This window comes from Diorhabda sublineata, chromosome 11 (assembly GCF_026230105.1).
Source record: "Diorhabda sublineata isolate icDioSubl1.1 chromosome 11, icDioSubl1.1, whole genome shotgun sequence".
NCBI lineage: Eukaryota > Metazoa > Arthropoda > Insecta > Coleoptera > Chrysomelidae > Diorhabda > Diorhabda sublineata.
In genome coordinates this window covers 1,076,338-1,103,182 of record NC_079484.1, presented here as the reverse complement: position 1 = coordinate 1,103,182, position 26,845 = coordinate 1,076,338, and the positions used below count along the sequence as shown (strand labels likewise).

The following is a 26,845-nucleotide window of genomic DNA, read 5'->3' as shown; positions in this document are numbered from 1 at the left end:
TTGTATTCGTTTTAAAAATGTTTGTTATTGTATCAATTCCTCTTTACGGGGTGTTTTCGTTTTCTTTAGATTCCTTTTTTCATTGAAATTAACACGTTTACTGCCACTTTAAAGTGTTAATACTACTTAAAAAAGTGGAAATTGATGCAGGAGAGGAACAAAAAGTGTAGAATTTGATACAAATTGTGAAAAATGATCACACAAACTTCGAATTTTCATTCTAGGATTCCAATTTGATATTTTTGAGGTTAGAAAGGGGGCTAAATCAAACTACGATTATGTAATTTCCTTTATTGAAAATAATTAAAAAAATAAATATATTTCAAAGGTACTTTCTAAAAATTGTATAAGTTCCACTTTGCAACGTTGCAAAGCGAAATAAAATTTTTGGGTATTAAATGTTTATGGGTGTAAATAAAATTTAACAAAAAAAAAAATACACATGCAACAGTGTCACATTCTATATGGTATTAAGTCAAAAAACAAATAAATTCAATAGAGTATATACATATCCATGTTTTTCTTCAATTAAAATAAAAGTTATGCTTAAATTATGTTGAAATTTTTACTTCACAACGTTAACAATTTTAAAGTGGAAAAAGTCGAACAGAATTTTGTTTAAACAGATGAAATTTGATAAAAAAAAAAACGATCGGAAGACAAAAAAAAAAGAAAATTGCATTAAAAAATGATCGAAAGGCCTAATGCATAAACGATTAAGTCCATTTTCCGTTAAAAACGGTCAATTTCAAATTTTTTTCATTCTTAGACCTTTTTATATGTTTGTTGTTATGATTTTTCTGTTTGTTTTAATAGAAAATTAGTTTTTCTATGAAAATAAACTTAAAATCAAGAAAAATCATCACAAAAAACCCTAAAAAGGTCGAATGAAGAAATAAATAATAAATATTGTGCGTTTTAGACACTCAATTCATGTAAAATGATGTAAAACAACAGATGGGAAATCAAACATTGTTAATTTTCAATAGTACAGTCAATTTCGTTAAATAATTCCAACCTAACCTCACATTCCAATTTATACCAAATTCTTCCTGCATCCTTTAAATCAGTGACCACCAAAGGGGTCAACTAGAGACTTTAGAAGAATTATACAATGAAAACAAAAAAAAATTGGATTTTTTATATAAATGTAGTAGAAATGTAGCAAAAGGGGACCCACCGAAACCTTGTACCCACCGAAGTAGTCCTTGGGAAAAAAATTTGGGTACTTCTGCTTTAAATAAAACTGAAACTAGTTATGGAACAGCTTCTAGTACCCCATAAATTTGGGGGGAAAGAACCGTACAGCAAACTAAATGGGTTTACGATGGAATACGGTTGGTATATACACTAGAACCTCGATTTAATCACCAAAAAAGAGAAAAATCATAAAAAATTCGATCCAATAGTAGATTAAACCTTAAAAACAGTAAAAAAATCAAGAATTAAGATCAACTTTACATCCTCATTGCAAAAATTGGTCGATAAATTCAATATAGTATCAAAAATACTAAACGAAGTCAAGTTAACCGAATGAAATATGAAAATATAGATAAAAAAAGTAGTAAATAACCAAAATAAAACGATATACAACAGAAATGAAGATACCAAATTGAATCACGAAGAAAAACCAAATACCAAGTAACGAAATAAGACAAAAGGGTAGTTTGCGGTACTTAAATGAAAAAATCGAAGATATTGAATCAAAATATTACAATCAGCTCTGGGGAAATTATTTCGTATACGAAATTCTGTTTGAATTCGTCCATTTAAAATTGTTATTCGAAGATAAAATACGCGTAAAACAAAAAAAAATTAGTAACGCGTATTTAAGGTATAAAAAGAGTCGGGAATTATAATTTTGTTGTCACGAGTTGTTTACTAAATTGAATGGCACGGTTCTACCACCGCTTTTTGTGCTCGTCCATAGAAACACCTCCTGGACCCAAATACACTATCATCAATAGTCCACCAATAACGGATAATGTCTAAAAATATATTTAAAAATAAATATTCACTATTACTAGTTGGAATAATATTAAATTTTAGTTGTAAATAGAATAAATCAACATTATTTATGTATAAACGAACGAGCTAGTTCGGATCTGTCGTTCGTTTACATAATCAATAGTATTGGGAATGTAAACAAACGACAGGACCGGATTTAGTACATACGTTGTACAGAGATAGATTAGAAAATAAATAAAATAAGACCCACCTGGAAGAAATCATATTTGAGGAAGTCTCTTAACGGTTTGTAGTCTGGAATATTCCACCACGCGTTATGATAAAAGTTCAATGTTGTAAGTAACAAAACTAGAGTCAATGCAGCTAATTTAGTTTTATATCCTACTGTAACTAGTACCATTAAAAGTGAACCTAATAGATCCAAAGTAATCTGAAAAGAATTTTTACATAAAAAAACGACAATTACTACGTGATTTGAAAAAATGAAAATTTCGATTGAACAGAAAAAAAATAATTAAACTCTCACCTGTAGGAAACTCATTTCGAATCGAATTAGAGTTATGAACATGAAGGCCAACAACACCCGACCAGTCAATTGTAAATAATTTTTGGGTTTGTTGTCTCCTAGAGAGGGTACACCGGCGAATAAACTTTTAGCCTCGCCTCGGCTTTCCGCTAAAACGAGTAATAAGGCTCCTATGAGGGCCAGATTTCTAAAGAGGAACTGAAGATCCCACAAAATGCTATAAGCCAATGTCTGAAATACAAATTAATATTCTTAGCAACAACAAATTACTTTTTTCATAATTATAACGGATTTTTATAAAATACTAGCTTATCCGGTAGACTTTCCACTGCCTCGATCGTTAAATAAAAGATCTAAACTGAAATACTGGCTATTCAAAAGGTTTCGATTTGATACAATCTGTTAATTAATTTAAAGCTTTCTCAAAAGGCCATTTTCTCGGATTTTTATGTCCCACATTCCTACTCCTTTGAGGTACTCAAGTCTTTCAATCGAGCAAGGTATTTTCAGACTAAATTCCTACCAAAAAAGGCCATTTTCTTGAGTTTTTTCTTCTCCTTTGAGGCACCTAAATCTTTTTATCGAATGAAACGTTTCACAGAGTAGATTCCTCCCAAAAAAGGCTATTTTCTTGGGGTTTATGTCCCACTCTCCTACTTCTTGCCAAAATATGGAGCCGGCCTTTTTTGGCAAAGCTGTTACAACTTATGAAACGGAAAATATTAAAAAATAGAATTTATATGTTTAAAACAAAAGGATTTTCCATAAAACATCCTTATGTGACTCTAGAATATTGTACAAACATTAGTTTAAGAAAAAAACATCCTACATAATATTTTTGTTATCCTACATAATATTTTTGTTATCGTAACATCCTTAATGAATCACGAATAACATAAAAAGCAATTTTTGATCTTTCAAACATACCAAATAAATAAATTTTTCAATGTCAAATTCATTTCCGCAAACAGTACTTTTACAAATACACTATAAGACTTGTGAAAACGTTTAAAAAAAAGTTTGAACTCGTTCTGGGTTATCTGTCGACTACTTCAACTGCTTTCTTCGCAGTGTCTAATGTTTGACGTCAAAAATGTGGATAAAATTGTGTCAAACTACTAATCACTTTGGAATTGCCACTTAAAATCTTCCAGTATGTCCTCATAAGGCAGATACAAGCCAAGGGTAGTATTTTTATGAAGATTCCTTCAAATATCATGTCATTGTCTTCAGATTCGCCACTAGAAGTCTTTTTGTGTGTCCTTATACGCTTTACTGATCAGATTTAGCACTTTGTGACTTTGAATCTTGCCAAAAATACAAAATGTACTACCAGGATGGTTTTAAACCATTTCCAACATTTAGAAAGCAGATAAAAGCCTTCAAACAATAATTCCATAGTAGTTCCTTCGAATTCTATTCTATTCATTATATTTTTGAAGTTAACTAACACAATTCTATTATATACAATATTAAATTAGTATTTTTCGCATTATAAACAACATCCAGAATCAAACTGTACGTAAACGTGGAAATTAGAAGATAATAACAAAACTAGGAACATTCCTGAACAAATATCTCATTATCAAACACATTATCTTTAAATTAAGAAAAATAAACCTGCAGTAATACAAATATAGAAGTTAATGTGTTTTTAACATCAATAAACTTCCTGTAAACTAAATTATAATCATATTAAACAATATTTATATGCATAAAAAGTCATAAATGATATTTACCTGTAGTACTACGATGAAGAACAATACCCCACAAGCTATATTGACCCGATATCTGATAATTACCATTACACAACCACCCAATTGACCGATTAAGTTAATTAAAACAAAAACGGTGGCTAAAAATTTCCCACAACCCCATGACATATCCATATATTCCCTTTGTTCTGACCACTGAAACCACATTCTTAATCCATCTTCTAAGAATGTTGATATCAGACATACTCGTGCTAATGTGGGTAGAATGTGTTTCAATTTTCTTATAACCTAGAAATATTACATTAAAATTTCCAAAAAATACTAATTATAAACAATAATACAGAATAATCATATAATATGGTTTTGTAATAAAAAACCAATGAAGAATTGTAATAAAATCATATGAATATATCTTTATGTCATGTTTAATTTATAGAAAGCGTTTATAAACACTAGTTTCACCATATGGTATTAAAAAAAACTTTTCCAAAATATAACCTAACTTATATACGTAAAATTAAATTTATTTATGTAACATATGTTAAATTTATAAACAAGAATCAATTAGAAAAAAACTGATTTTATTTAATTTCAACATACTTCTAATTGAACAATCTTAAATTATTTCTAGGTCTCTAGAGGTGACGTGACATTTTTATCTTAAATTTTTAAAACTTCATAAATTATTGAATTAAATTAATGATTTTAATATTATTTAAAAAAATTATTATATAAATAAGTACTTACTGTATCTGCAATATCCTCTGCATTCGAAATATATTCATTAGGAATATTCATTTTTATTTTATATTTTGAGCGAAAAGCTCCACGCAATCACCTAACTAGGTATCAAAAGTGCCAAAAGTCAATTTGTAATGAACACATCTTCAATGTCAAGTCACTGTCATATAAAATCATCGCCTTTTACTCTACAACATATACAGTTACCCCTTCTCATAAATAGGCAATAAAGACCCTCAAAAAAAGAAGAATAAAAAAATTGACAAATATCAATTTTCCAGAATTTTGATAAATAAATATGTGGTCTTTAGGAAAATATTTAACAACTTTGATTCAATAACCATATCGATATAATGTGATTTGTTTTGAGAAAGTTAAAATTTCGTCGTAAATTGTATGAAAAATATGGGATATAAAGCAGCTGTTCAAGTTTTGAAGTAAGAATCTAGAATTGTAAATATTTTCTTACCATATTTTTTATTTCAATTTTAGGCAAGCAGAAGATTTAAAAATAAAAGTTTCGAAGAAAAACGATTGGTTAAATAACGCCGAAGCTTGGACAGACCAACAGAAACTACAAACAATATACCATCAAGTACTTGTACTTGATTTAGAATACGCGTTGGATAAAAAAGTGGAACAAGATTTATGGAATATAGGTTTCAAAAACCATATATCCAGTTTACAAGAACAAGCAAGAGATAAAAAAGTGGGTAAGTTGATTTTATATGAATATTTAATTAACTTTAATTGATTTCAGAATATACACCGTTCTGATTGTCAAGCGCTTCTAACATGGGCTTTAGAATCTGCTTCTGGTTTTTACATTACGTTATTGCAAGAATTGTGTAATACATTTGACGTTGATTTACCTTTCCGTAAAAGGGGAAATGTTTTTGGACAAACAACTCCTAATTCTGACCTTTCGGGTTTACCTCAGACATCATCTTGCCTTTACGTTTGCCAATACTGCTTAGTACACCTGGGTGACATAGCTCGATATAGGAATCAAAGAAAACAAGCCGAGAGTTTTTACAAGTAATTATAATTGATTTTTTAATGAAATATTAATAATAAATTGTCTTTTTTCTTTATATTCACACATCATGCAATAGGAGAAGCGAGATTTTACATATATGCTATTTTTATACCTAACCACTTTCAGCTGCTTAGCAATGCAAAAGAAATTGATTGCAAAGTACCATGATTATATTATAGTACTGTTCGTTTTGGGACATTTGAACTACTGGCAACTAGTTAGTTTAATTTACTTGTTTTTAGGCAGGCTATATTAGTATCACCAACTAGCGGTCACCCGTACAATCAACTGGCTCTTTTAGAAGCCAGCCAAGGGAATAAATTATCCACTGTGTTTTATTATATCAGAGGAATTGCTGTGAAACATCCGTTTCCAGGTTCAGCGACTAATTTATCTTGTACTTTGAGCTCCGCTATTGATAAAGACAGGTACCTTTTTATCAACTTATATACACATTTATTGTATTTCGGTTTTTTATTATTTTCTAGTCCTTCGGAAAAAATCCAAACGAAAATGACGGTGAACGAGTTTATTCAACTTTTCTTATGCACTCACGGATACTTTCACACAGGTACGGAACTAAAACAAGCCGAGCTTTCAGTGAAAAGCTTAAATTCCGTAATGACCGCCCTTGTGGCTACCCAAAGTTTCACCAGAGACATGCTCATTAAAATGACTACAATAAATTTATACGCTTTGAACCACATCGGATCGGATTTGAATAAAATAGACGAATTGACTTGTGACGAGAAAAAAATTAGAGAATTGGTTCTGGAATTGATAGCAGGATCTTTGTGTGCTTTCCTCGTTCCAGTTCATACCCTTAAAATGGATGAGGGGCTCATGGATTATTACGCCCTTCCAGCAGGTTAGTTTTTTTTATTTAAAATCATCGTTAGTTGTTATTAGTTCATTATTGTAGAGATATATTCACTTTTTAACTAAATTTTTTCAATAAATAAAATCTAAAATCTATTATACAGTGTGGCAACAAAATATTAGACGTATTCAGGCAATATAATAGAATCCAAAAAATTATGGGGACCAAAGTTATGGGAAAGAAACACTAATAGAACAGTTTATGGGGATCAAAATCGTGGAAAAGAACCAGTAGATGAAATTATGGGGGTTGGGAATGCTGGAGTATAAACACTAATAGAAATCAACGTGGGGACCAACATGATGGATCTTTTTGAACGAGTAAATCAATTTCTTACACACCTGGAGATGAAGTGGTCGTTTACAGACAGGGAATATTGCATATTGAGCATCCCGGTTGTTATTCCGTATCGAAAACACAAAATTTAAATCAAAATAATCGTTTACATAACCTCAATTCTACAATTGGAGTTTGTAGCTCGTCAATCCGTAGTTTGAGAAGCTGGGGCAAAAGTTGTGGCCTCGTATGAGGACACAAGTGTCCAAATCTTATAAAACTACCCCCTTAATTGTTTTTTTTTTTTTCAGTAAAACTCCTACTGTATTCCATTAACAACGATCCGGACGTTTTGAAAGAGAAAGTATTCACGAATCGATTGCAGATATGGCCGAGTCTAGTCAAATTATTAAATAACGTCCAGCAATATCTCAAAGGATTCAATGCCAACAAATGTAAGTAGCGTTTTGTATAAAAAAAATTTTACATAACCTCATTTTTTTTTGTATAAAAAAATTTTTTTCTCGTTTCAGATTCGAAAGTGCCATTGCCGGAAGATAAGATGCTCGAGGGGTTCCTACCCCTGTGTAAAAATTTCAAGGATTTCGATTTTAAAGAAGACATGGACGATGCGAAGATGGAAAGATGCGTTAGAATGAAACGGATAATTAAAATGAGCTTGTGGTTGACCGATTTGGATTTGAACGGGAACAAATTGATTTTGAAGTGAGTATTGAGCGATGTATCGGTGAAAATAATCCGGCGACGCAATTTTTTCCAGAAACGAAGTTGACGGAGAAACGGTGTTCGAACCGGTGTGCATACAACCGGATCCGACAAACGATTTGTTGGAGGAAATGAAGTCGTTCGGCGTGGCGGACGGTTATTATGAAAATACAGCCGGAAAAAGTGAGTCGATCGTGATTTTTATTGATAAAAATGTATCAAAAAATTCCCAAATCTCTTTTGCTATAATCAAATTCGAGAAAGTTTCCGTTACCTCTCATCATTTTTCAAGTATTCCTTACATGTGAGAATGGAGCCTCATATTGGTTAAACTTCCAATATATTTATCCGAAAAAAACAAATTTATTCGTTGATATACGAGGTGTAATCAAAAAATATAATTTACAATAATGAAATATTGTCTAAGATTGTTTTCAAGTTGTTATGGACTACTTAACAAGTGAAAATGAGACAGATGAGGACGTTAAATGGTCGGGACTTTCTTTAATTTTGAAAAAAAATCCAAAAAGGAACGGTTGGAATGTTCTATAACCTCAAAAACCCAATCAGGAGTCGTTGGAATGTGTTTTGATTTCAAAAATTCTATAAAAAAACTATTGGAACGTTCTTTAACCTTCAAAACCTATTGAGGAACGGATAGAACGATTTTTAACTTAAAAAAAAAACCAAAAAGGCACGGTAGAATGTCCTTTAATCTGAAAAACCCAAAGAGGTATGACCTTAATTCTCAAAAACCTAATAAGAAACGATTGGAACGTTCTTTAACCTTCAAAACCTATTGAGGAACGGTTAGAACATTCATTAACCTTAAAAAACCCAAAAAGGCGCGGTTAGAACGATCTTTAACCTTAAAAAACCCAAAAAGACACGGTTTTAATGATCTTTGACCTAAAAAACCCAAAAGGACACGGTTAGAACGTTCTTTAACCTTAAAAAACCCAAAAGGACACGGTTAGAACGTTCTTTAACCTTAAAAAACCCAAAAAAGTACGGTTAGAACGTTCTTCAACCTTAAAAACCTAATTAAGAACGGTTAGATCGATCTTTAACCTTAAAAAACCCAAAAAGACACGGTTTTAATGATCTTTAACCTAAAAAACCCAAAAGGACACGGTTAGAACGTTCTTCAACCTTAAAAACCTAATTAAGAACGGTTAGATCGATCTTTAACCTTAAAAAACCCAAAAAGACACGGTTTTAATGATCTTTAACCTTAAAAAACCCAAAAGGACACGGTTAGAACGATCTTTAACCTTAAAAAACCCAAAAAAGTACGGTTAGAACGTTCTTCAACCTTAAAAACCTAATTAAGAACGGTTAGATCGATCTTTAACCTTAAAAAACCCAAAAAGACACGGTTTTAATGATCTTTAACCTAAAAAACCCAAAAGGACACGGTTAGAACGTTCTTTAACCTTAAAAAACCCAAAAGGACACGGTTAGAACGTTCTTTAACCTTAAAAAACCCAAAAAAGTACGGTTAGAACGTTCTTCAACCTTAAAAACCTAATTAAGAACGGTTAGATCGATCTTTAACCTTAAAAAACCCAAAAAGACACGGTTTTAATGATCTTTAACCTAAAAAACCCAAAAGGACACGGTTAGAACGTTCTTCAACCTTAAAAACCTAATTAAGAACGGTTAGATCGATCTTTAACCTTAAAAAACCCAAAAAGACACGGTTTTAATGATCTTTAACCTTAAAAAACCCAAAAGGACACGGTTAGAACGATCTTTAACCTTAAAAAACCCAAAAAAGTACGGTTAGAACGTTCTTCAACCTTAAAAACCTAATTAAGAACGGTTAGATCGATCTTTAACCTTAAAAAACCCAAAAAGACACGGTTTTAATGATCTTTAACCTAAAAAACCCAAAAGGACACGGTTAGAACGTTCTTTAACCTTAAAAAACCCAAAAGGACACGGTTAGAACGATCTTTAACCTTAAAAAACCCAAAAAAGTACGGTTAGAACGTTCTTCAACCTTAAAAACCTAATTAAGAACGGTTAGATCGATCTTTAACCTTAAAAAACCCAAAAAGACACGGTTTTAATGATCTTTAACCTAAAAAACCCAAAAGGACACGGTTAGAACGTTCTTTAACCTTAAAAAACCCAAAAGGACACGGTTAGAACGTTCTTTAACCTTAAAAAACCCAAAAAAGTACGGTTAGAACGTTCTTCAACCTTAAAAACCTAATTAAGAACGGTTAGATCGATCTTTAACCTTAAAAAACCCAAAAAGACACGGTTTTAATGATCTTTAACCTAAAAAACCCAAAAGGACACGGTTAGAACGTTCTTTAACCTTAAAAAACCCAAAAGGACACGGTTAGAACGATCTTTAACCTTAAAAAACCCAAAAAAGTACGGTTAGAACGTTCTTCAACCTTAAAAACCTAATTAAGAACGGTTAGATCGATCTTTAACCTTAAAAAACCCAAAAAGACACGGTTTTAATGATCTTTAACCTAAAAAACCCAAAAGGACACGGTTAGAACGTTCTTTAACCTTAAAAAACCCAAAAGGACACGGTTAGAACGATCTTTAACCTTAAAAAACCCAAAAAAGTACGGTTAGAACGTTCTTCAACCTTAAAAACCTAATTAAGAACGGTTAGATCGATCTTTAACCTTAAAAAACCCAAAAAGACACGGTTTTAATGATCTTTAACCTAAAAAACCCAAAAGGACACGGTTAGAACGATCTTTAACCTTAAAAAACCCAAAAAAGTACGGTTAGAACGTTCTTCAACCTTAAAAACCTAATTAAGAACGGTTAGATCGATCTTTAACCTTAAAAAACCCAAAAAGACACGGTTTTAATGATCTTTAACCTAAAAAACCCAAAAGGACACGGTTAGAACGTTCTTTAACATTAAAAAACCCAAAAGGACACGGTTAGAACGATCTTTAGCCTTAAAAAACCCAAAAGGACACGGTTAGAACGATCTTTAACCTTAAAAAACCCAAAAAAGTACGGTTAGAACGTTCTTCAACCTTAAAAACCTAATTAAGAACGGTTAGATCGATCTTTAACCTTAAAAAACCCAAAAAGACACGGTTTTAATGATCTTTAACCTAAAAAACCCAAAAGGACACGGTTAGAACGTTCTTTAACCTTAAAAAACCCAAAAGGACACGGTTAGAACGATCTTTAACCTTAAAAAACCCAAAAAGACACGGTTGAAATGTCCTTTAACCTCAATAACCTATGGAGGAGTGATTAGAATGTCATTCAACCTTAAAAACGTAATGAGGAACCATTGGAACGTCCTTTAACCTCAAAAATCAAATGAGGAACGATTTGAACGCTCCTTAACCTCAAAAATAGATCGAAATGTGCAAAAAATAAACAAACTTATTCCTTTGAAAAAGATATTGACTATTTGGTAGCTTAGCCAAGAAAAATAGAGACTTGAAAAACACGCTACTCGCCAGATTTAAAACTTTGGGACTTTTGGCTGCAAATAATCAAAAATCATGAAAAAATGTTGAAAATAATGAAAATTATAGAGAAAAAAAACTTTCGAAAAATGAGAAATTTGATTATAAAACACTTCAGGTTTGGAAAAAAAAGCTGGTATCCTCAAACCGCAGGGTTCTTTGGAAAAATCGCGAGAAGAAAGGGAAATGTTGAGTAACGCCACAGCGGAAACGCCCCCCGGAAACTTCAACCCCATAACTCTCAAAGCGGACGCCGCCAAAAACAAAAGGGGCAAACAAAACGTCGCCTTGCAATCGATTTTCAAAAAAATGGAAGAGAGTAGCAAACAGGTGAGTACATCCAAAAATTTTCCAACCAAATTCAATAATTTCCGATTAAATTGCAGGTTAAGTTCATCGTGGACGATACCGATACGGACAAAACCGTGAAATTCGACCAGATACAATCGAAACCGCCGCCTCCGCCGCCCGCTTCCACCCAAAATCAACCGTTCAATCTGCCGATTAGGACGCAAAACTTCAACCAAACCATCCAGTCGTTTCCGATGCCGCCCCCGGCTGCCCAACCGGATTATTTGACGGCTCTGAGAAACATGCCCAACATGCAGATGAACGACAACAATTACCAATACCAGAAAAAGGAACCCGGTATACCACCCAACATGGGGGTACAGATAATGCCGCCGCCGTATCAAAATAGTTTCCAAAATAATAAAACCGTCGTACCGCCGCCTCCATTGAACCAAAAACCGCTCGGTTACCAACAACAACAACAGAATTCTTTCCCAACGGCGCCTTTCCAGAACGTCTCTTTCCCCCCATCGCATCCTTTTAATACTTGGAAAAGGGAAGACGTACCCCCCATGCCCAACCCCAATTGGTGGCAGAACAATCAACAGTCGCAGCAGAATAATTATCGGACGGATTACCAGTTGAATTACCCGCCTTCGTTTTCTAATAACGCATCGACCAATTACATACAAGGTAGTTTGATTCGGTGTCTGGTCTGGTCTGGTCTGGTCCTTCGAGCCGGGTATACCCGGCTCGAAGGACCGATCGATACGATTCTTGATATATTAGTATAAAACTGTGTTTTTAATCCGTAAAACATTTTTTTTAGTTCAAAAATAATGAACAGTCATTTATTAAGGACAATATATTTAAATTTTTAGATAATTTTGATCAAAATTGAACCGAAATGTCCTCGAAAACTTCATTTATCGATATTTTCATACGTTTCCGTCGATATTAACGAAACTATCGGTTAGATTCTAAGATTTACATTATCTGGTCCTTCGAGCCTTAATTATACCCGACTGGAAGGACCAAACAGTGTAATTTGATCAAAATTGAACCGAAATGTCCTCGAAAACTTCATTTATCGATATTTTCATACGTTTCCGTCGATATTAACGAAACTATCGGTTAGATTCTAAGATTTACATTATCTGGTCCTTCGAGCCTTAATTATACCCGACTGGAAGGACCAAACAGTGTAATTTGATCAAAATTGAACAGAAATGTCCTCGAAAACTCCATTTATCGATATTTCCATACGTTTCCGTCGATATTCACGAAACTATCGGTTATATTCTAACATTTACATTATCTGGTCCTTCGAGCCTTAATTATACCCGACTCTAAGGACCAAACAGTGTAATTTGATCAAAATTGAACCGAAACGTCCTCGAAAACTTCATTTATCGAGATTTCCATACGTTTCCGTCGATATTAACGAAACTATCGGTTTTATTCTAACATTTACATTATCTGGTCCTTCGAGCCTTAATTATACCCGACTCGAAGGACCAAATAATGTAATTTGATCAAAATTGAACCGAAACGTCCTTAAAAACTTCATTTATCGAGATTTCCATACGTTTCCGTCGATATTAACGAAACTATCGGTTTTATTCTAACATTTACATTATCTGGTCCTTCGAGACTTAATTATACCCGACTCGAAGGACCAAACAGTGTAATTTGATCAAAATTGAACCGAAATGTCCTCGAAAACTTCATTTATCGATATTTCCATACGTTTCCGTCGATATTCACGAAACTATCGGTTATATTCTAACATTTACATTATCTGGTCCTTCGAGCCTTAATTATACCCGACTCGAAGGACCAAACAGTGTAATTTGATCAAAATTGAACCGAAACGTCCTCGAAAACTTCATTTATCGATATTTCCATACGTTTCCGTCGATATTCACGAAACTATCGGTTATATTCTAACATTTACATTATCTGGTCCTTCGAGCCTTAATTATACCCGACTGGAAGGACCAAACAGTGTAATTTGATCAAAATTGAACCGAAATGTCCTCGAAAACTTCATTTATCGATATTTTCATACGTTTCCGTCGATATTCACGAAACTATCGGTTATATTCTAACATTTACATTATCTGGTCCTTCGAGCCTTAATTATACCCGACTGGAAGGACCAAACAGTGTAATTTGATCAAAATTGAACCGAAATGTCCTCGAAAACTTCATTTATCGATATTTCCATACGTTTCCGTCGATATTCACGAAACTATCGGTTATATTCTAACATTTACATTATCTGGTCCTTCGAGCCTTAATTATACCCGACTCTAAGGACCAAACAGTGTAATTTGATCAAAATTGAACCGAAACGTCCTCGAAAACTTCATTTATCGAGATTTCCATACGTTTCCGTCGATATTAACGAAACTATCGGTTTTATTCTAACATTTACATTATCTGGTCCTTCGAGCCTTAATTATACCCGACTCGAAGGACCAAATAATGTAATTTGATCAAAATTGAACCGAAACGTCCTTAAAAACTTCATTTATCGATATTTCCGTACGTTTCCGTCGATATTAACGAAACTATCGGTTTTATTCTAACATTTACATTATCTGGTCCTTCGAGACTTAATTATACCCGGCTCGAAGGACCAAATAATGTAATTTGATCAAAATTGAACCGAAACGTCCTCGAAAACTTCATTTATCGATATTTTCATACGTTTCCGTCGATATTAACGAAACTATCGGTTTTATTCTAACATTTACATTATCTGGTCCTTCGAGACTTAATTATACCCGGCTCGAAGGACCAAATAATGTAATTTGATCAAAATTGAACCGAAACGTCCTCGAAAACTTCATTTATCGATATTTTCATACGTTTCCGTCGATATTAACGAAACTATCGGTTTTATTCTAACATTTACATTATCTGGTCCTTCGAGCCTTAATTATACCCGACTCGAAGGACCAAATAATGTAATTTGATCAAAATTGAACCGAAACGTCCTTGAAAACATCATTTATCGATATTTCCGTACGTTTCCGTCGATATTAACGAAACTATCGGTTATATTCTAAGATTTACATTATCTGGTCCTTCGAGCCTTAATTATACCCGACTCGAAGGACCAAACAGTGTAATTTGATCAAAATTGAACCGAAACGTCCTTGAAAACATCATTTATCGATATTTCCGTACGTTTCCGTCGATATTAACGAAACTATCGGTTTTATTCTAACATTTACATTATCTGGTCCTTCGAGCCTTAATTATACCCGACTCGAAGGACCAAATAATGTAATTTGATCAAAATTGAACCGAAACGTCCTTGAAAACATCATTTATCGATATTTCCGTACGTTTCCGTCGATATTAACGAAACTATCGGTTATATTCTAAGATTTACATTATCTGGTCCTTCGAGCCTTAATTATACCCGACTCGAAGGACCAAACAGTGTAATTTGATCAAAATTGAACCGAAACGTCCTTGAAAACATCATTTATCGATATTTCCGTACGTTTCCGTCGATATTAACGAAACTATCGGTTTTATTCTAACATTTACATTATCTGGTCCTTCGAGCCTTAATTATACCCGACTCGAAGGACCAAATAATGTAATTTGATCAAAATTGAACCGAAACGTCCTTGAAAACATCATTTATCGATATTTCCGTACGTTTCCGTCGATATTAACGAAACTATCGGTTATATTCTAAGATTTACATTATCTGGTCCTTCGAGCCTTAATTATACCCGACTCGAAGGACCAAACAGTGTAATTTGATCAAAATTGAACCGAAACGTCCTTGAAAACATCATTTATCGAGATTTCCATACGTTTCCGTCGATATTAACGAAACTATCGGTTATATTCTAAGATTTACATTATCTGGTCCTTCGAGCCTTAATTATACCCGACTCGAAGGACCAAATAACGTAATTGTTAGAAATCGGTATTAATATTGCCAATAATTTCAGAAATTCGAATCTAAACAGATTGAAATACCGATGAATGAATTTTCTTAGTTCAATTTAGCTGAAAATCATCTAAAAATTTCAATTTATTTTCCTTTACGAATGTCCATTTCCGTTTTTTAAACCGTAAAAATGGTTTCACGGATTAAAAACACCGTTTTATATCACTATATCAACAATTACGTTGTCTGGTCCTTCGAGCCGGGTATACCCGGCTCGAAGGACCAATTAGTGTTGGTTTAAGCCGAAAAGTATTTCAAACACAAGTTTTTTGGGGGGGAATTTCTTTTTCTAGTACTTCAACTTGCTATTTTTAAAAATTAATTAACGTACAGTCGGAAATAACCTTGAAATTACTGTAAGGTACTCACCCCTTTTTTCAAAATAGTTCTTGTTCAACCCCTCACGGTCTTCCCAACATCACGATTAGTTCTCGAATAATTTTTTAGCATATTTTCCATTCGTTGGTGGAATTAGAAATCACACGGTGTTAAATCTGGCGCTTGAGGTGGATAAGGGCGGACAAAAAGACCGTATAAGTAAAAAACTCGCTATATAAGAGCGATTCGGGGTTACAGGGGGTGGTTATAACGAGAATTGAAACCGTTCGCTTTAATTATACGAGGGGAGATCGAAAAATATAGGGAATTTCCAATAACTACGGTCGGAAACGACACGGTGTTAGATCTGGTTATTGAAAGGGATGTGGGGCGGACTAAAAGACTTTGGGAGATTAAATAAGAGCGATTCGGGTTTACAGGGGGCGGTTATAAATCAGTTTGCGTAGTTTTTAGTTGTTAATTGTGGTGTTCGAGATCTATTTTTAACAAAAATCTTTTCAAGGTATGAATAATAAATCGAACAACCAATCCAACGGCGGAGATGTCTTCGGATCGCCGTGGAACAGTTACTTGGGCAACTTCATGAGCGACGGTAACAATTTGACGTTTGAAAATTCGTCCTGTCAAGGTATGTCGGTGAGACAAGCCATGCTGAAGGAGGCCACCATGCCCGGCGCACCCGTCGGACCCCCGGGGGGAGTCGGAGTCGCCAGATTACCCAACGTCAATCAGGTACGTGGAGACATTAATTTGTTAATCGACGATTTTGGAGTTTTTTTTTTGTTGTTTTGCAGCCGCCCCCGCCGACGCAGAAGGAACCGCCGTTCGTCCAAAATCAGAACGCTACTCCGGGGTATTCTTTGTTTAATAACAGCTGGACGCCCAATTTGCCCGGTCAGTTGAGGACCAAGTCGGCGGATAATAATAGTTTGAGTCGATTGCCTCAGCAGTCGCTGTTCAGCGGGCAAGGTCCGAAATCGTTGGCTCAATTATTAGAGCAACAGAGCCAGTTGTCGAAGAACGACTTGTAGATAACGGAAATTCGATTGTATCGGGAGATGTTCGACGGGAACGGATCGAGACAATACTTTGAAACCGAGAGCAATAAAAACGGAGAGACCGGACCGATCGGGTCACTCATTTTCCGTATAATTAATGGGAAATTGTCGGATTACTACAAAGGAAAACCTTCCGAAATATTAAAATGTAATTGAACTTTTCTTATTGTCGCAAAAATTGTGGTTATTACGTTTTGAATTGTCGAGTAAGTTTTATTAAAAACTATCCGTGTATTGATTTTTTTTCTATAATAGTTTTCGATCGAAACGATCTAAAAGTTTGAATATATTATCCTTTATGCATGTCTTGTTCATTTCCTTGTCATCCTGCCGCGGTTCTGCGGTTAAAACATCCTGTATAATATCCTTACAACGAAAATTACACTTTTTGGTCCTTCGAGCCGGGTATAATGAAGGCTCGAAAGACCAGATTGTGTAATTGTTAAGATATAACCGATAGTTTCGTAAATTCCGATGAAAATGTATCGAAATATCGATTAACGAAGTGTTTAAGGACCTTTTGAATCAATGTTTCCCAAAAATGTAAATATATTATCCTTTATGAATGTCTTGTTCATTTCCTTGTCATCCTGCCGCGGTTCTGCGGCTAAAACATCCTGTATAATATCCTTACAACGAAAATTACACTTTTTGGTCCTTCGAGCCGGGTATAATGAAGGCTCGAAGGACCAGATTGTGTAATTGTTAGGATATAACCGATAGTTTCGTAAATTCCAATGAAAACGTATCGAAATATCGATTAACGAAGTCTTTAAGGACCTTTTGACTCAATTTTTCCCAAAAATGTAAATATATTATCCTTTATGAATGTCTTGTTCATTTCCTTGTCATTTTGCCGTGGTTCCGCGGTTAAAACATCCTGTATAATATCCTTACACCGAAAAAAACACTTTTTGGTCCTTCGAGCCGGGTATAATGAAGGCTCGAAGGACCAGATTGTGTAATTGTTAGGATATAACCGATAGTTTCGTAAATTCCGATGAAAATGTATCGAAATATCGATTAACGAAGTCTTTAAGGACCTTTTGAATCAATGTTTCCCAAAAATGTAAATATATTATCCTTTATGAATGTCTTGATTCCTTGTCATCCTGCCGCGGTTCTGCGGCTAAAACATCCTGTATAATATCCTTACAACGAAAATTACACTTTTTGGTCCTTCGAGCCGGGTATAATGAAGGCTCGAAGGACCAGATTGTGTAATTGTTAGGATATAACCGATAGTTTCGTAAATTCCAATGAAAACGTATCGAAATATCGATTAACGAAGTCTTTAAGGACCTTTTGAATCAATTTTTCCCAAAAATGTAAATATATTATCCTTTATGAATGTCTTGTTCATTTCCTTGTCATTTTGCCGTGGTTCCGCGGTTAAAACATCCTGTATAATATCCTTACAACGAAAATTACACTTTTTGGTCCTTCGAGCCGGGTATAATGAAGGCTCGAAGGACCAGATTGTGTAATTGTTAGGATATAACCGATAGTTTTATAAATTCCAATGAAAACGTATCGAAATATCGATTAACGAAGTCTTTAAGGACCTTTTGAATCAATTTTCCCCAAAAATGTAAATATATTATCCTTTATGAATGTCTTGTTCATTTCCTTGTCATTTTGCCGTGGTTCCGCGGTTAAAACATCCTGTATAATATCCTTACAACGAAAATTACACTTTTTGGTCCTTCGAGCCGGGTATAATGAAGGCTCGAAGGACCAGATTTTGTAATTGTTAGGATATAACCGATAGTTTTATAAATTCCAATGAAAACGTATCGAAATATCGATTAACGAAGTCTTTAAGGACCTTTTGAATCAATTTTCCCCAAAAATGTAAATATATTATCCTTTATGAATGTCTTGTTCATTTCCTTGTCATTTTGCCGTGGTTCCGCGGTTAAAACATCCTGTATAATATCCTTACACAGAAAAAAACACTTTTTGGTCCTTCGAGCCGGGTATAATGAAGGCTCGAAGGACCAGATTGTGTAATTGTTAGGATATAACCGATAGTTTCGTAAATTACAATGAAAACGTATCGAAATATTGATTAACGAAGTCTTTAAGGACCTTTTGAATCAATTTTCCCCAAAAATGTAAATATATTATCCTTTATGAATGTCTTGTTCATTTCCTTGTCATCCTGCCGCGGTTCTGCGGTTAAAACATCCTGTATAATATCCTTACAACGAAAATTACACTTTTTGGTCCTTCGAGCCGGGTATAATGAAGGCTCGAAGGACCAGATTGTGTAATTGTTAAGATATAACCGATAGTTTCGTAAATTCCAATGAAAACGTATCGAAATATCGATTAACGAAGTCTTTAAGGACCTTTTGAATCAATTTTTCCCAAAAATGTAAATATATTATCCTTTATGCATGTCTTGTTCATTTCCTTGTCATCCTGCCGCGGTTCTGCGGTTAAAACATCCTGTATAATATCCTTACAACGAAAATTATACTTTTTGGTCCTTCGAGCCGGGTATAATGAAGGCTCGAAAGACCAGATTGTGTAATTGTTAAGATATAACCGATAGTTTCGTAAATTCCAATGAAAACGTATCGAAATATCGATTAACGAAGTCTTTAAGGACCTTTTGAATCAATTTTTCCCAAAAATGTAAATATATTATCCTTTATGCATGCCTTGTTCATTTCCTTGTCATCCTGCCGCGGTTCTGCGGTTAAAACATCCTGTATAATATCCTTACACCGAAAATTACACTTTTTGGTCCTTCGAGCCGGGTATAATGAAGGCTCGAAGGACCAGATTGTGTAATTGTTAGGATATAACCGATAGTTTCGTAAATTACAATGAAAACGTATCGAAATATCGATTAACGAAGTCTTTAAGGACCTTTTGACTCAATTTTTCCCAAAAATGTATATATATAATCCTTTATAAATGTCTTGTTCATTTCCTTGTCATTTTGCTGTGGTTCTGGTAGCTGTATAACCATCTAAACAAAATTGTAAAAAAGAAGAATATCCTAACCTATACGATCTCGTCACAGTTTCAGTTATACTGGAAAATTCGTCCTTCGAAACACATCCGCACCAAGGATAATGAAGGATTTTAGGGGAAAAAAAATCAGTTCAGTGTATAATTTACTTAAACTTAAAATTTCTTACAGAGCTATCCAATATCAATTGACCTATTCAAACAAAAATAATCGTCGGAAAACAGATTTGCTATTAACACACGTCGCGGTACGTAATAGTGAAACACTCTGTATATTGAGAACAAGGTAGCTCGTAACAAACATAAATAATTATACTAAATTCTACCTATTAAAAAAATAATTTCGGCTGGTCTATTTTGTTTTGTCCGATGGAATTTTTTTATCATTGAAAAGCTTTGAAATTTTACTAGAAATTAGATCAGAGACTGTTGGTAACTTCGATTTCCCACCGAAATATAAGACCAACGAAGCACATTTATTATTTTACGATCACAATCTGAGTCAGATTTAAGTTTAAATGCATTCTAACCGAAGCACTGGCTATATTTGTTTATCGGTCGATAATGATTATGCATCGGCTCCAAATTTGCTGAATTCTCAATTAAATTGACCCAAATGACAAATTAGAAGCTTTATAGGTTCCAAAATGTGATTACTGCGTTAGAAAATGGAAGGGGATGAAATAAAATTGAGCTAGATACCATAATGATGATGCATCGGCTCCAAATTTGCTGAATTCTCAATTAAATTGACCCAAATGACAAATTAGAAGCTTTATAGGTTCCAAAATGTGATTACTGCGTTAGAAAATGGAAGGGGATGAAATAAAATTGAGCTAGATACCATAATGATTATGCATCGGCTCCAAATTTGCTGAATTCTCAATTAAATTGACCCAAATGACAAATTAGAAGCTTTATAGGTTCCAAAATGTGATTACAGTGTTAGAAAATGGAAGGATATGAAATAAAATTTAGCTAGATACCATAATGATGATGCATCGGCTCCAAATTTGCTGAATTCTCAATTAAATTGACCCAAATGACAAATTAGAAGCTTTATAGGCTCCAAAATGTGATTACTGCGTTAGAAAATGGAAGGGGATGAAATAAAATTGAGCTAGATACCATAATGATGATGCATCGGCTCCAAATTTGCTGAATTCTCAATTAAATTGACCCAAATGACAAATTAGAAGCTTTATAGGTTCCAAAATGTGATTACTGCGTTAGAAAATGGAAGGGGATGAAATAAAATTGAGCTAGATACCATAATGATTATGCATTGGCTCCAAATTTGCTGAATTCTCAATTAAATTGACCCAAATGACAAATTAGAAGCTTTATAGGCTCCAAAATGTGATTACTGCGTTAGAAAATGGAAGGGGATGAAATAAAATTGAGCTAGATACCATAATGATGATGCATCGGCTCCAAATTTGCTGAATTCTCAATTAAATTGACCCAAATGACAAATTAGAAGCTTTATAGGTTCCAAAATGTGATTACTGCGTTAGAAAATGGAAGGGGATGAAATAAAATTGAGCTAGATACCATAATGATGATGCATCGGCTCCAAATTTGCTGAATTCTCAATTAAATTGACCCAAATGACAAATTAGAAGCTTTATAGGTTCCAAAATGTGATTACTGCGTTAGAAAATGGAAGGGGATGAAATAAAATTGAGCTAGATACCATAATGATTATGCATCGGCTCCAAATTTGCTGAATTCTCAATTAAATTGACCCAAATGACAACATAGGAACTCTCAAGGTCCTGAATTCTGGAAACTGCATCCAGATATAAAAGAGGAATAACCATTATGAACTTGAATTGAATTTAATGTCAACTTAGCAGCTCTCAGAGTTCTGAATTCTTGATATTGCATCCGTATATCGAAAAGGATCAAACTATGAGAGCTAGAAGTGAGTTCTAGACCTTTATAACAGTCTAAAAGGTATGAACTTGCTGAATTTTCAATACTGCATCCCGAAATCACAAAAGGACCAAGCAGTAAGAGCTAGTATTGAGAATGATATACTATTGCATCCAGAAATGGAACAAAAACTAGAATTAGAGAGCTAAAATTTAGTTTCGAATCCAGAAATCAAATTGGAGAACTAGAATTGGAGTTTCGGTGAAAAAAAATACGCCAAAATGGATGTGTTTTACCGGAGAGAAGATAACATGTATCGAAAACCAAAAATTGTCATCGTAGGTTCAAAAAAATATTATCCGGGCATCAATATCTTCCAATATTCATCGAGTAGCACCACATATTTTTTTCAGTGTATTTAAACCGGTGAAAATTTACCTAATTTCTAGTAAAACTGCAAAATTTTACCATCACTGAAGGAATATATCTCGTTTACTGTACAGTTTATTGGAAATGATATTGCGAGAATGTTCAACGTACACTTACGAAAAAAAATAATACATTAACTAGAAAACAAGTAAAACACTCAACAGAAAAATGTAATTCCTTCAAACAAAAAACCATTTAAACTATATTGTACAGACCACTCGGTTATAATTTAATAAGTGTTCAAGATTTTGGTTTTCAACGTTTGCCGTTGTTGAAGTTGAGAGTCCTCAATGGGGTCTTGAACGTCGAGGCAGCTTGTTGCTGAAGCTGATATGCCAGAGGATGAATTTTGAAGCCGAATAACCTGAAAACCATCGATAATTACACGTAAATCTGCACTGAATAAGCAAAAAATAATCATTTCGTTTGATATTTACAATTAAACGGGATCTAATTTCCTTTTTTGAGCCTAAAAATGCCATTTTGAGGAAGTAGTGGTTTGGAATTGACATAAACTGGTTTTTGTGGAAATGGATAAACTGCACAAACTGAGAAAAGTGAAATTTAATCATCTAGAATGGATTTTAAGGCTATCACAGCTCCGGAAGGATCTAGTCCTATTTATTAAACTGAAAAATGAGGTTTCAATGCTATTTTAAGAGGTGATGGCGATAACAAGGACTCAGATCATGAAGGAACAGATAAACTGCACCGATCGAACATATTTAATCATCAATTTGAGACCGACAACAATATTAGAAGTAAATAATTCCTTTTTTTTAAGAATATATTGATGAAATGTTTGAATTTCAATTCAAATCCAAAATTCTTCAAAAATTTATCACGAAACATGTAAAGAAATACACGGATGTCGTTTTAAATGTAATAAACTATTCGGTATTTAAATGTTTCAACTTACCTAGGAACAAATTGATTCGTAGGACGTTTAGGTCTATATTCAGGATGTACCATAAATAACATATGAGGAAAACCAGTACCAAAATAAGCACCGTCCGTATGGTGATGTCTAGATGATTTTGGTGTATATACGTCCATACATTTTGGACAGTAAGATTTTACCATAGCCTCACCCGGGACATCAGATAAACCTAAAATCACACACCGAGCGATCAAATTTTTTCAATCCATTCAATTTCCTTTTAAAAAATTTAATTGCGATTGAGATAACTCAATAGATGTTGTCTAAATCTCAATTCCTTTAATTCCTTTCAAATTTTTCTCATTTTTCTTTATGTAACTCGAATTTTTCTATCTCAATTTGTGTTTCTGGAAGACCAGACGAATAACTTTCCGTTTCCTGGTTGATCTTTTCTATTAAATATTTCCTTCAGACGATAAAGTGCAGTAAGAGTATCAATTCCAATAGAACTTCACAATAAATTTAATGTTTCACTCGATTGCGTCAGATTTTAGTGGCAGGATGCATCTTTGGTTGCCAATTGTTGTTAAATCAACCGCATTTGCACCACATGCTCAGATATGGTGAAAAATCTACACCAAAAAGGTATTTTGATGATCACTCATAGCAATAAATAATTAATTTGGGCTTAAACGGATGAATACTAGTCTCAATCTAAATAAATTACGAAGGAAAGCCCACAGTATAGCTACAGATTAGAATAATCAAATAAAAAATTGAAAAAAAATATTTTACAACATTATAAACACAAATGCATAAAAAGAACTTCATAAAAAGTGAATATTCAAGTAAATAAACACTCACCTAAGGGTAACATAGGCTGTGATTCACAATAAACTCTAGGACAATAACCGAAATCTCCAGATTGATATTTTTCTATCATTTGGGCGATACCTCGATTCGTTAATATATACCTAGCATGAATCAAACCGTAAAGCATTTCTGCAGCCTGTTCGATTAAGTCAGATTGGTTTGGATTATCATCTAATTCGTCGTCTAAAACATTTCATTCAATTAAAACGTTACTAAATATTCTAGAACAAACTAAAATGTTCTAAAACAATAAAAAACGTTCCTGGATGTTCTGGAACGGTCTAGAAGAGAATTTTTTTGAAAATCCATCTAAAACTGCTTCAGAGTTAACTAGAATGTTATATAATCTTCTTGAATGATGCAGAACAATGTAAAAGATATTAAAAAAGTCAAAGTTTAGTTCACAATGTTCTAGAACAAATGAAAATGCTCTAAAACAATAAAGACCAATCCCAAATAATCTAAAAACGTTCTGAAAAACTTTAAATTGGTTTAAAATTATCTAAAAATGATGCAGAATTAAGTAGAATGTTATAAAATATTCCAAAATGATACAGAACAATGTAAAAGGTATTAAAAACGATATAAACGATCCTGGATGTTCTTGAACAGTCTAGAAGATTGTAACTTTTTCAAAAACCATGTGAAAGGGACTCAGAGCTTACTAGAACGTTTTATAATGTTCTAGAAAGTCATAGTTTAGTTCTAAAACAATAAAGAACGATCCTGGATGTTCTGCAAAGGTCTAGAAGATTCTAACTTATTCAAAAACCATATAAAAGTGACTCAAAGTTAACTGGGACATTTTATAATGTTCTAGAACGATTCAGAATAATACAAAAGATAATAAAACAGTCATAGTTTAGTTTAAAATGCTCTAGAACAAACAAAAATGTTCTAGAATGATATAGAACGATTTAAAATGTACTAAAAACGATATAATCTCGTTTACAATGTTCTAGAACAAACTAAAATGTTCTATAACAATAAAGAAGTTAATTTTTCTCAAAAATCATCTAAAACCGAGTCTCAGTCAATTGGAAAATTTTATAATGTTCCAGAATGATACAAAACAATTCAAGAGATAATTAAAAAGTCATAGTTTAGTTTAAAATGTTCTAGAACAAACGAAAATGTTCTAAAACGATAATCCATTAAATTAAAACACTTGAATAAAAATTAAAACGCAATTTCACTTAAAATTAATAATTCTCCGTTTAAATATCACATGATTATCAATTATTATCGAGAAATATAATTAACTATTGGCTGCAATTGCATCCTAGAGGGGTATCACTATTTCAAATAAAATTATAAAAACTAACCTGGTTCCAAATCTAAAATCATATCTAAAGCTTGTCTATAATGTGGCACTTGTTCATTTAATCCTGTAAGATTGAATTTATCCTGTATATAATCTTCGTCAACCTGAAAAAAAATAAAAATTAAATAAATTTCTCTCGGTTTATTCGTATTATTACAAACCTCGCAAAAAAATTCATTTCCTCGTAATCCACAAAACCACGAAATCCACGATACCTCCTCTGAGCTGCTCATTTTTCTATAAAAAAAGAAATACAATTATTGTATAGTGCAAACATAAATGTTTTTCTTAAAATGGGTGTTGCAACTCCTGTGTTTAAACACGATTTTCTTCTATTACCTCGAATTTATAACATCTTTATTTTTACACATACGAAGATCGATATCTTGTGATTAAATTAAAATAGTAAATATTGCACCAGAATATACAGAATTTATGAATTTGAAGAAAAATTACCTCTTTGTACCTTGATTAGCCACGCTTACGTTAACTTCATCTACGCGAAAGGAAATCGACTAGACAGTCATCTACAGCTCGAAGCGGTGTACTAAAATTTAAGAGGCAAATTTAAAACATGTCCAACACAAACTCCAAATTACGTATTAAGTTTTAATGGCGGTTTAACTATGATAATAAATAATTTGATGTTAAAAATATCAATACGACTTCTTGCATGTCATAATATTTAATTAATCATTTGATTGTTTTATTTGAATGAAGGTTTACCTCGAATTTTTAAATTACGAATTTGAATGACAAATAATGCATGGATTTGATGTATACCAGGTACATATTTTTTTTCTATTGTTTACGATATATACTCAACAAATAATTTTTGACAGCCAAGTTAAATAACAACTTTGTATTTTATATTTTCGATAAATTTTGTGTATGTCTAATAGTACGGATTAACGTTAATCTTTTGACGGTTATGTTATAGAAATATTAAAAAGGTAAACGACCTTGTTTTGAAGTCTGGTTTAGAATAAATATCCTCATTTATATGAATGTATTTCGAATTTTCAATTAGGAAACATTCTGAGAAAATGTATTACGATGAGTAATAATATTTCAAAAGAAAAATATTTCGGTTTGATTAATATGTGTAGTAGATAAATCTGTTGTTTCAGAGAGAGATAGCTAGATAAAATCCAGTTTTTTTATTCGTATTTTATCAAGTTTTTTGTGTTATAATGATCAACTATTCTCGAAAGAAATTCTAATTATTCGATAATAAACCTCATAACCCTAATTTTGTCCCAAAAGTGGTTAATTCTACTAATAATATTCGATATTTCATATTAAACAGTGACGTCTGTCACATTTGGATAATTAGTTCTGTATAATGCTCCGTATAACCGAATATTTGATTTTTTAACATACATACTTTGTTGATAAATAAAGCTGCTAAAGTCTTACAATACCTTTAACTACAATTATTATTAAAAAAGAAATTGAAATTAATATC

The 26,845-nt window shown here is 33.0% G+C and overlaps 3 protein-coding genes across 3 annotated transcripts; 1 reads left to right on the top strand and 2 right to left on the bottom strand.

The window, feature by feature from the left end:
- Positions 1 to 276: 276 nt before the first annotated feature.
- LOC130450476 (surfeit locus protein 4 homolog) lies at positions 277 to 5,125 on the bottom strand. The gene is made up of 5 exons (XM_056788872.1): positions 4,957 to 5,125; positions 4,234 to 4,497; positions 2,495 to 2,725; positions 2,219 to 2,398; positions 277 to 1,988 (listed from the first exon to the last, which is right to left on the bottom strand). The coding sequence occupies exons 1-5, from the start codon at positions 5,005 to 5,007 to the stop codon at positions 1,902 to 1,904; spliced, it is 813 nt and encodes a 270-aa protein (XP_056644850.1). The 5' UTR covers positions 5,008 to 5,125; the 3' UTR covers positions 277 to 1,901.
- Positions 5,126 to 5,195: 70 nt separating this feature from the next.
- LOC130450472 (nonsense-mediated mRNA decay factor SMG7-like) lies at positions 5,196 to 17,311 on the top strand. Its single transcript, XM_056788861.1, has 12 exons — positions 5,196 to 5,387; positions 5,443 to 5,659; positions 5,711 to 5,988; positions 6,232 to 6,417; positions 6,478 to 6,857; positions 7,457 to 7,600; positions 7,679 to 7,871; positions 7,927 to 8,054; positions 11,457 to 11,668; positions 11,725 to 12,322; positions 16,453 to 16,682; positions 16,745 to 17,311. Exons 1-12 carry the CDS (start codon positions 5,347 to 5,349, stop codon positions 16,979 to 16,981), a joined length of 2,844 nt encoding a protein of 947 aa, XP_056644839.1. The 5' UTR covers positions 5,196 to 5,346; the 3' UTR covers positions 16,982 to 17,311.
- A 2,815-nt stretch (positions 17,312 to 20,126) lies between these two features.
- LOC130450475 (casein kinase II subunit beta) lies at positions 20,127 to 25,919 on the bottom strand. Its single transcript, XM_056788871.1, has 6 exons — positions 25,834 to 25,919; positions 25,539 to 25,614; positions 25,379 to 25,481; positions 24,045 to 24,236; positions 23,220 to 23,409; positions 20,127 to 22,664 (listed from the first exon to the last, which is right to left on the bottom strand). The coding sequence occupies exons 2-6, from the start codon at positions 25,608 to 25,610 to the stop codon at positions 22,556 to 22,558; spliced, it is 666 nt and encodes a 221-aa protein (XP_056644849.1). The 5' UTR covers positions 25,611 to 25,614; positions 25,834 to 25,919; the 3' UTR covers positions 20,127 to 22,555.
- Between the last annotated feature and the right edge of the window lie 926 nt (positions 25,920 to 26,845).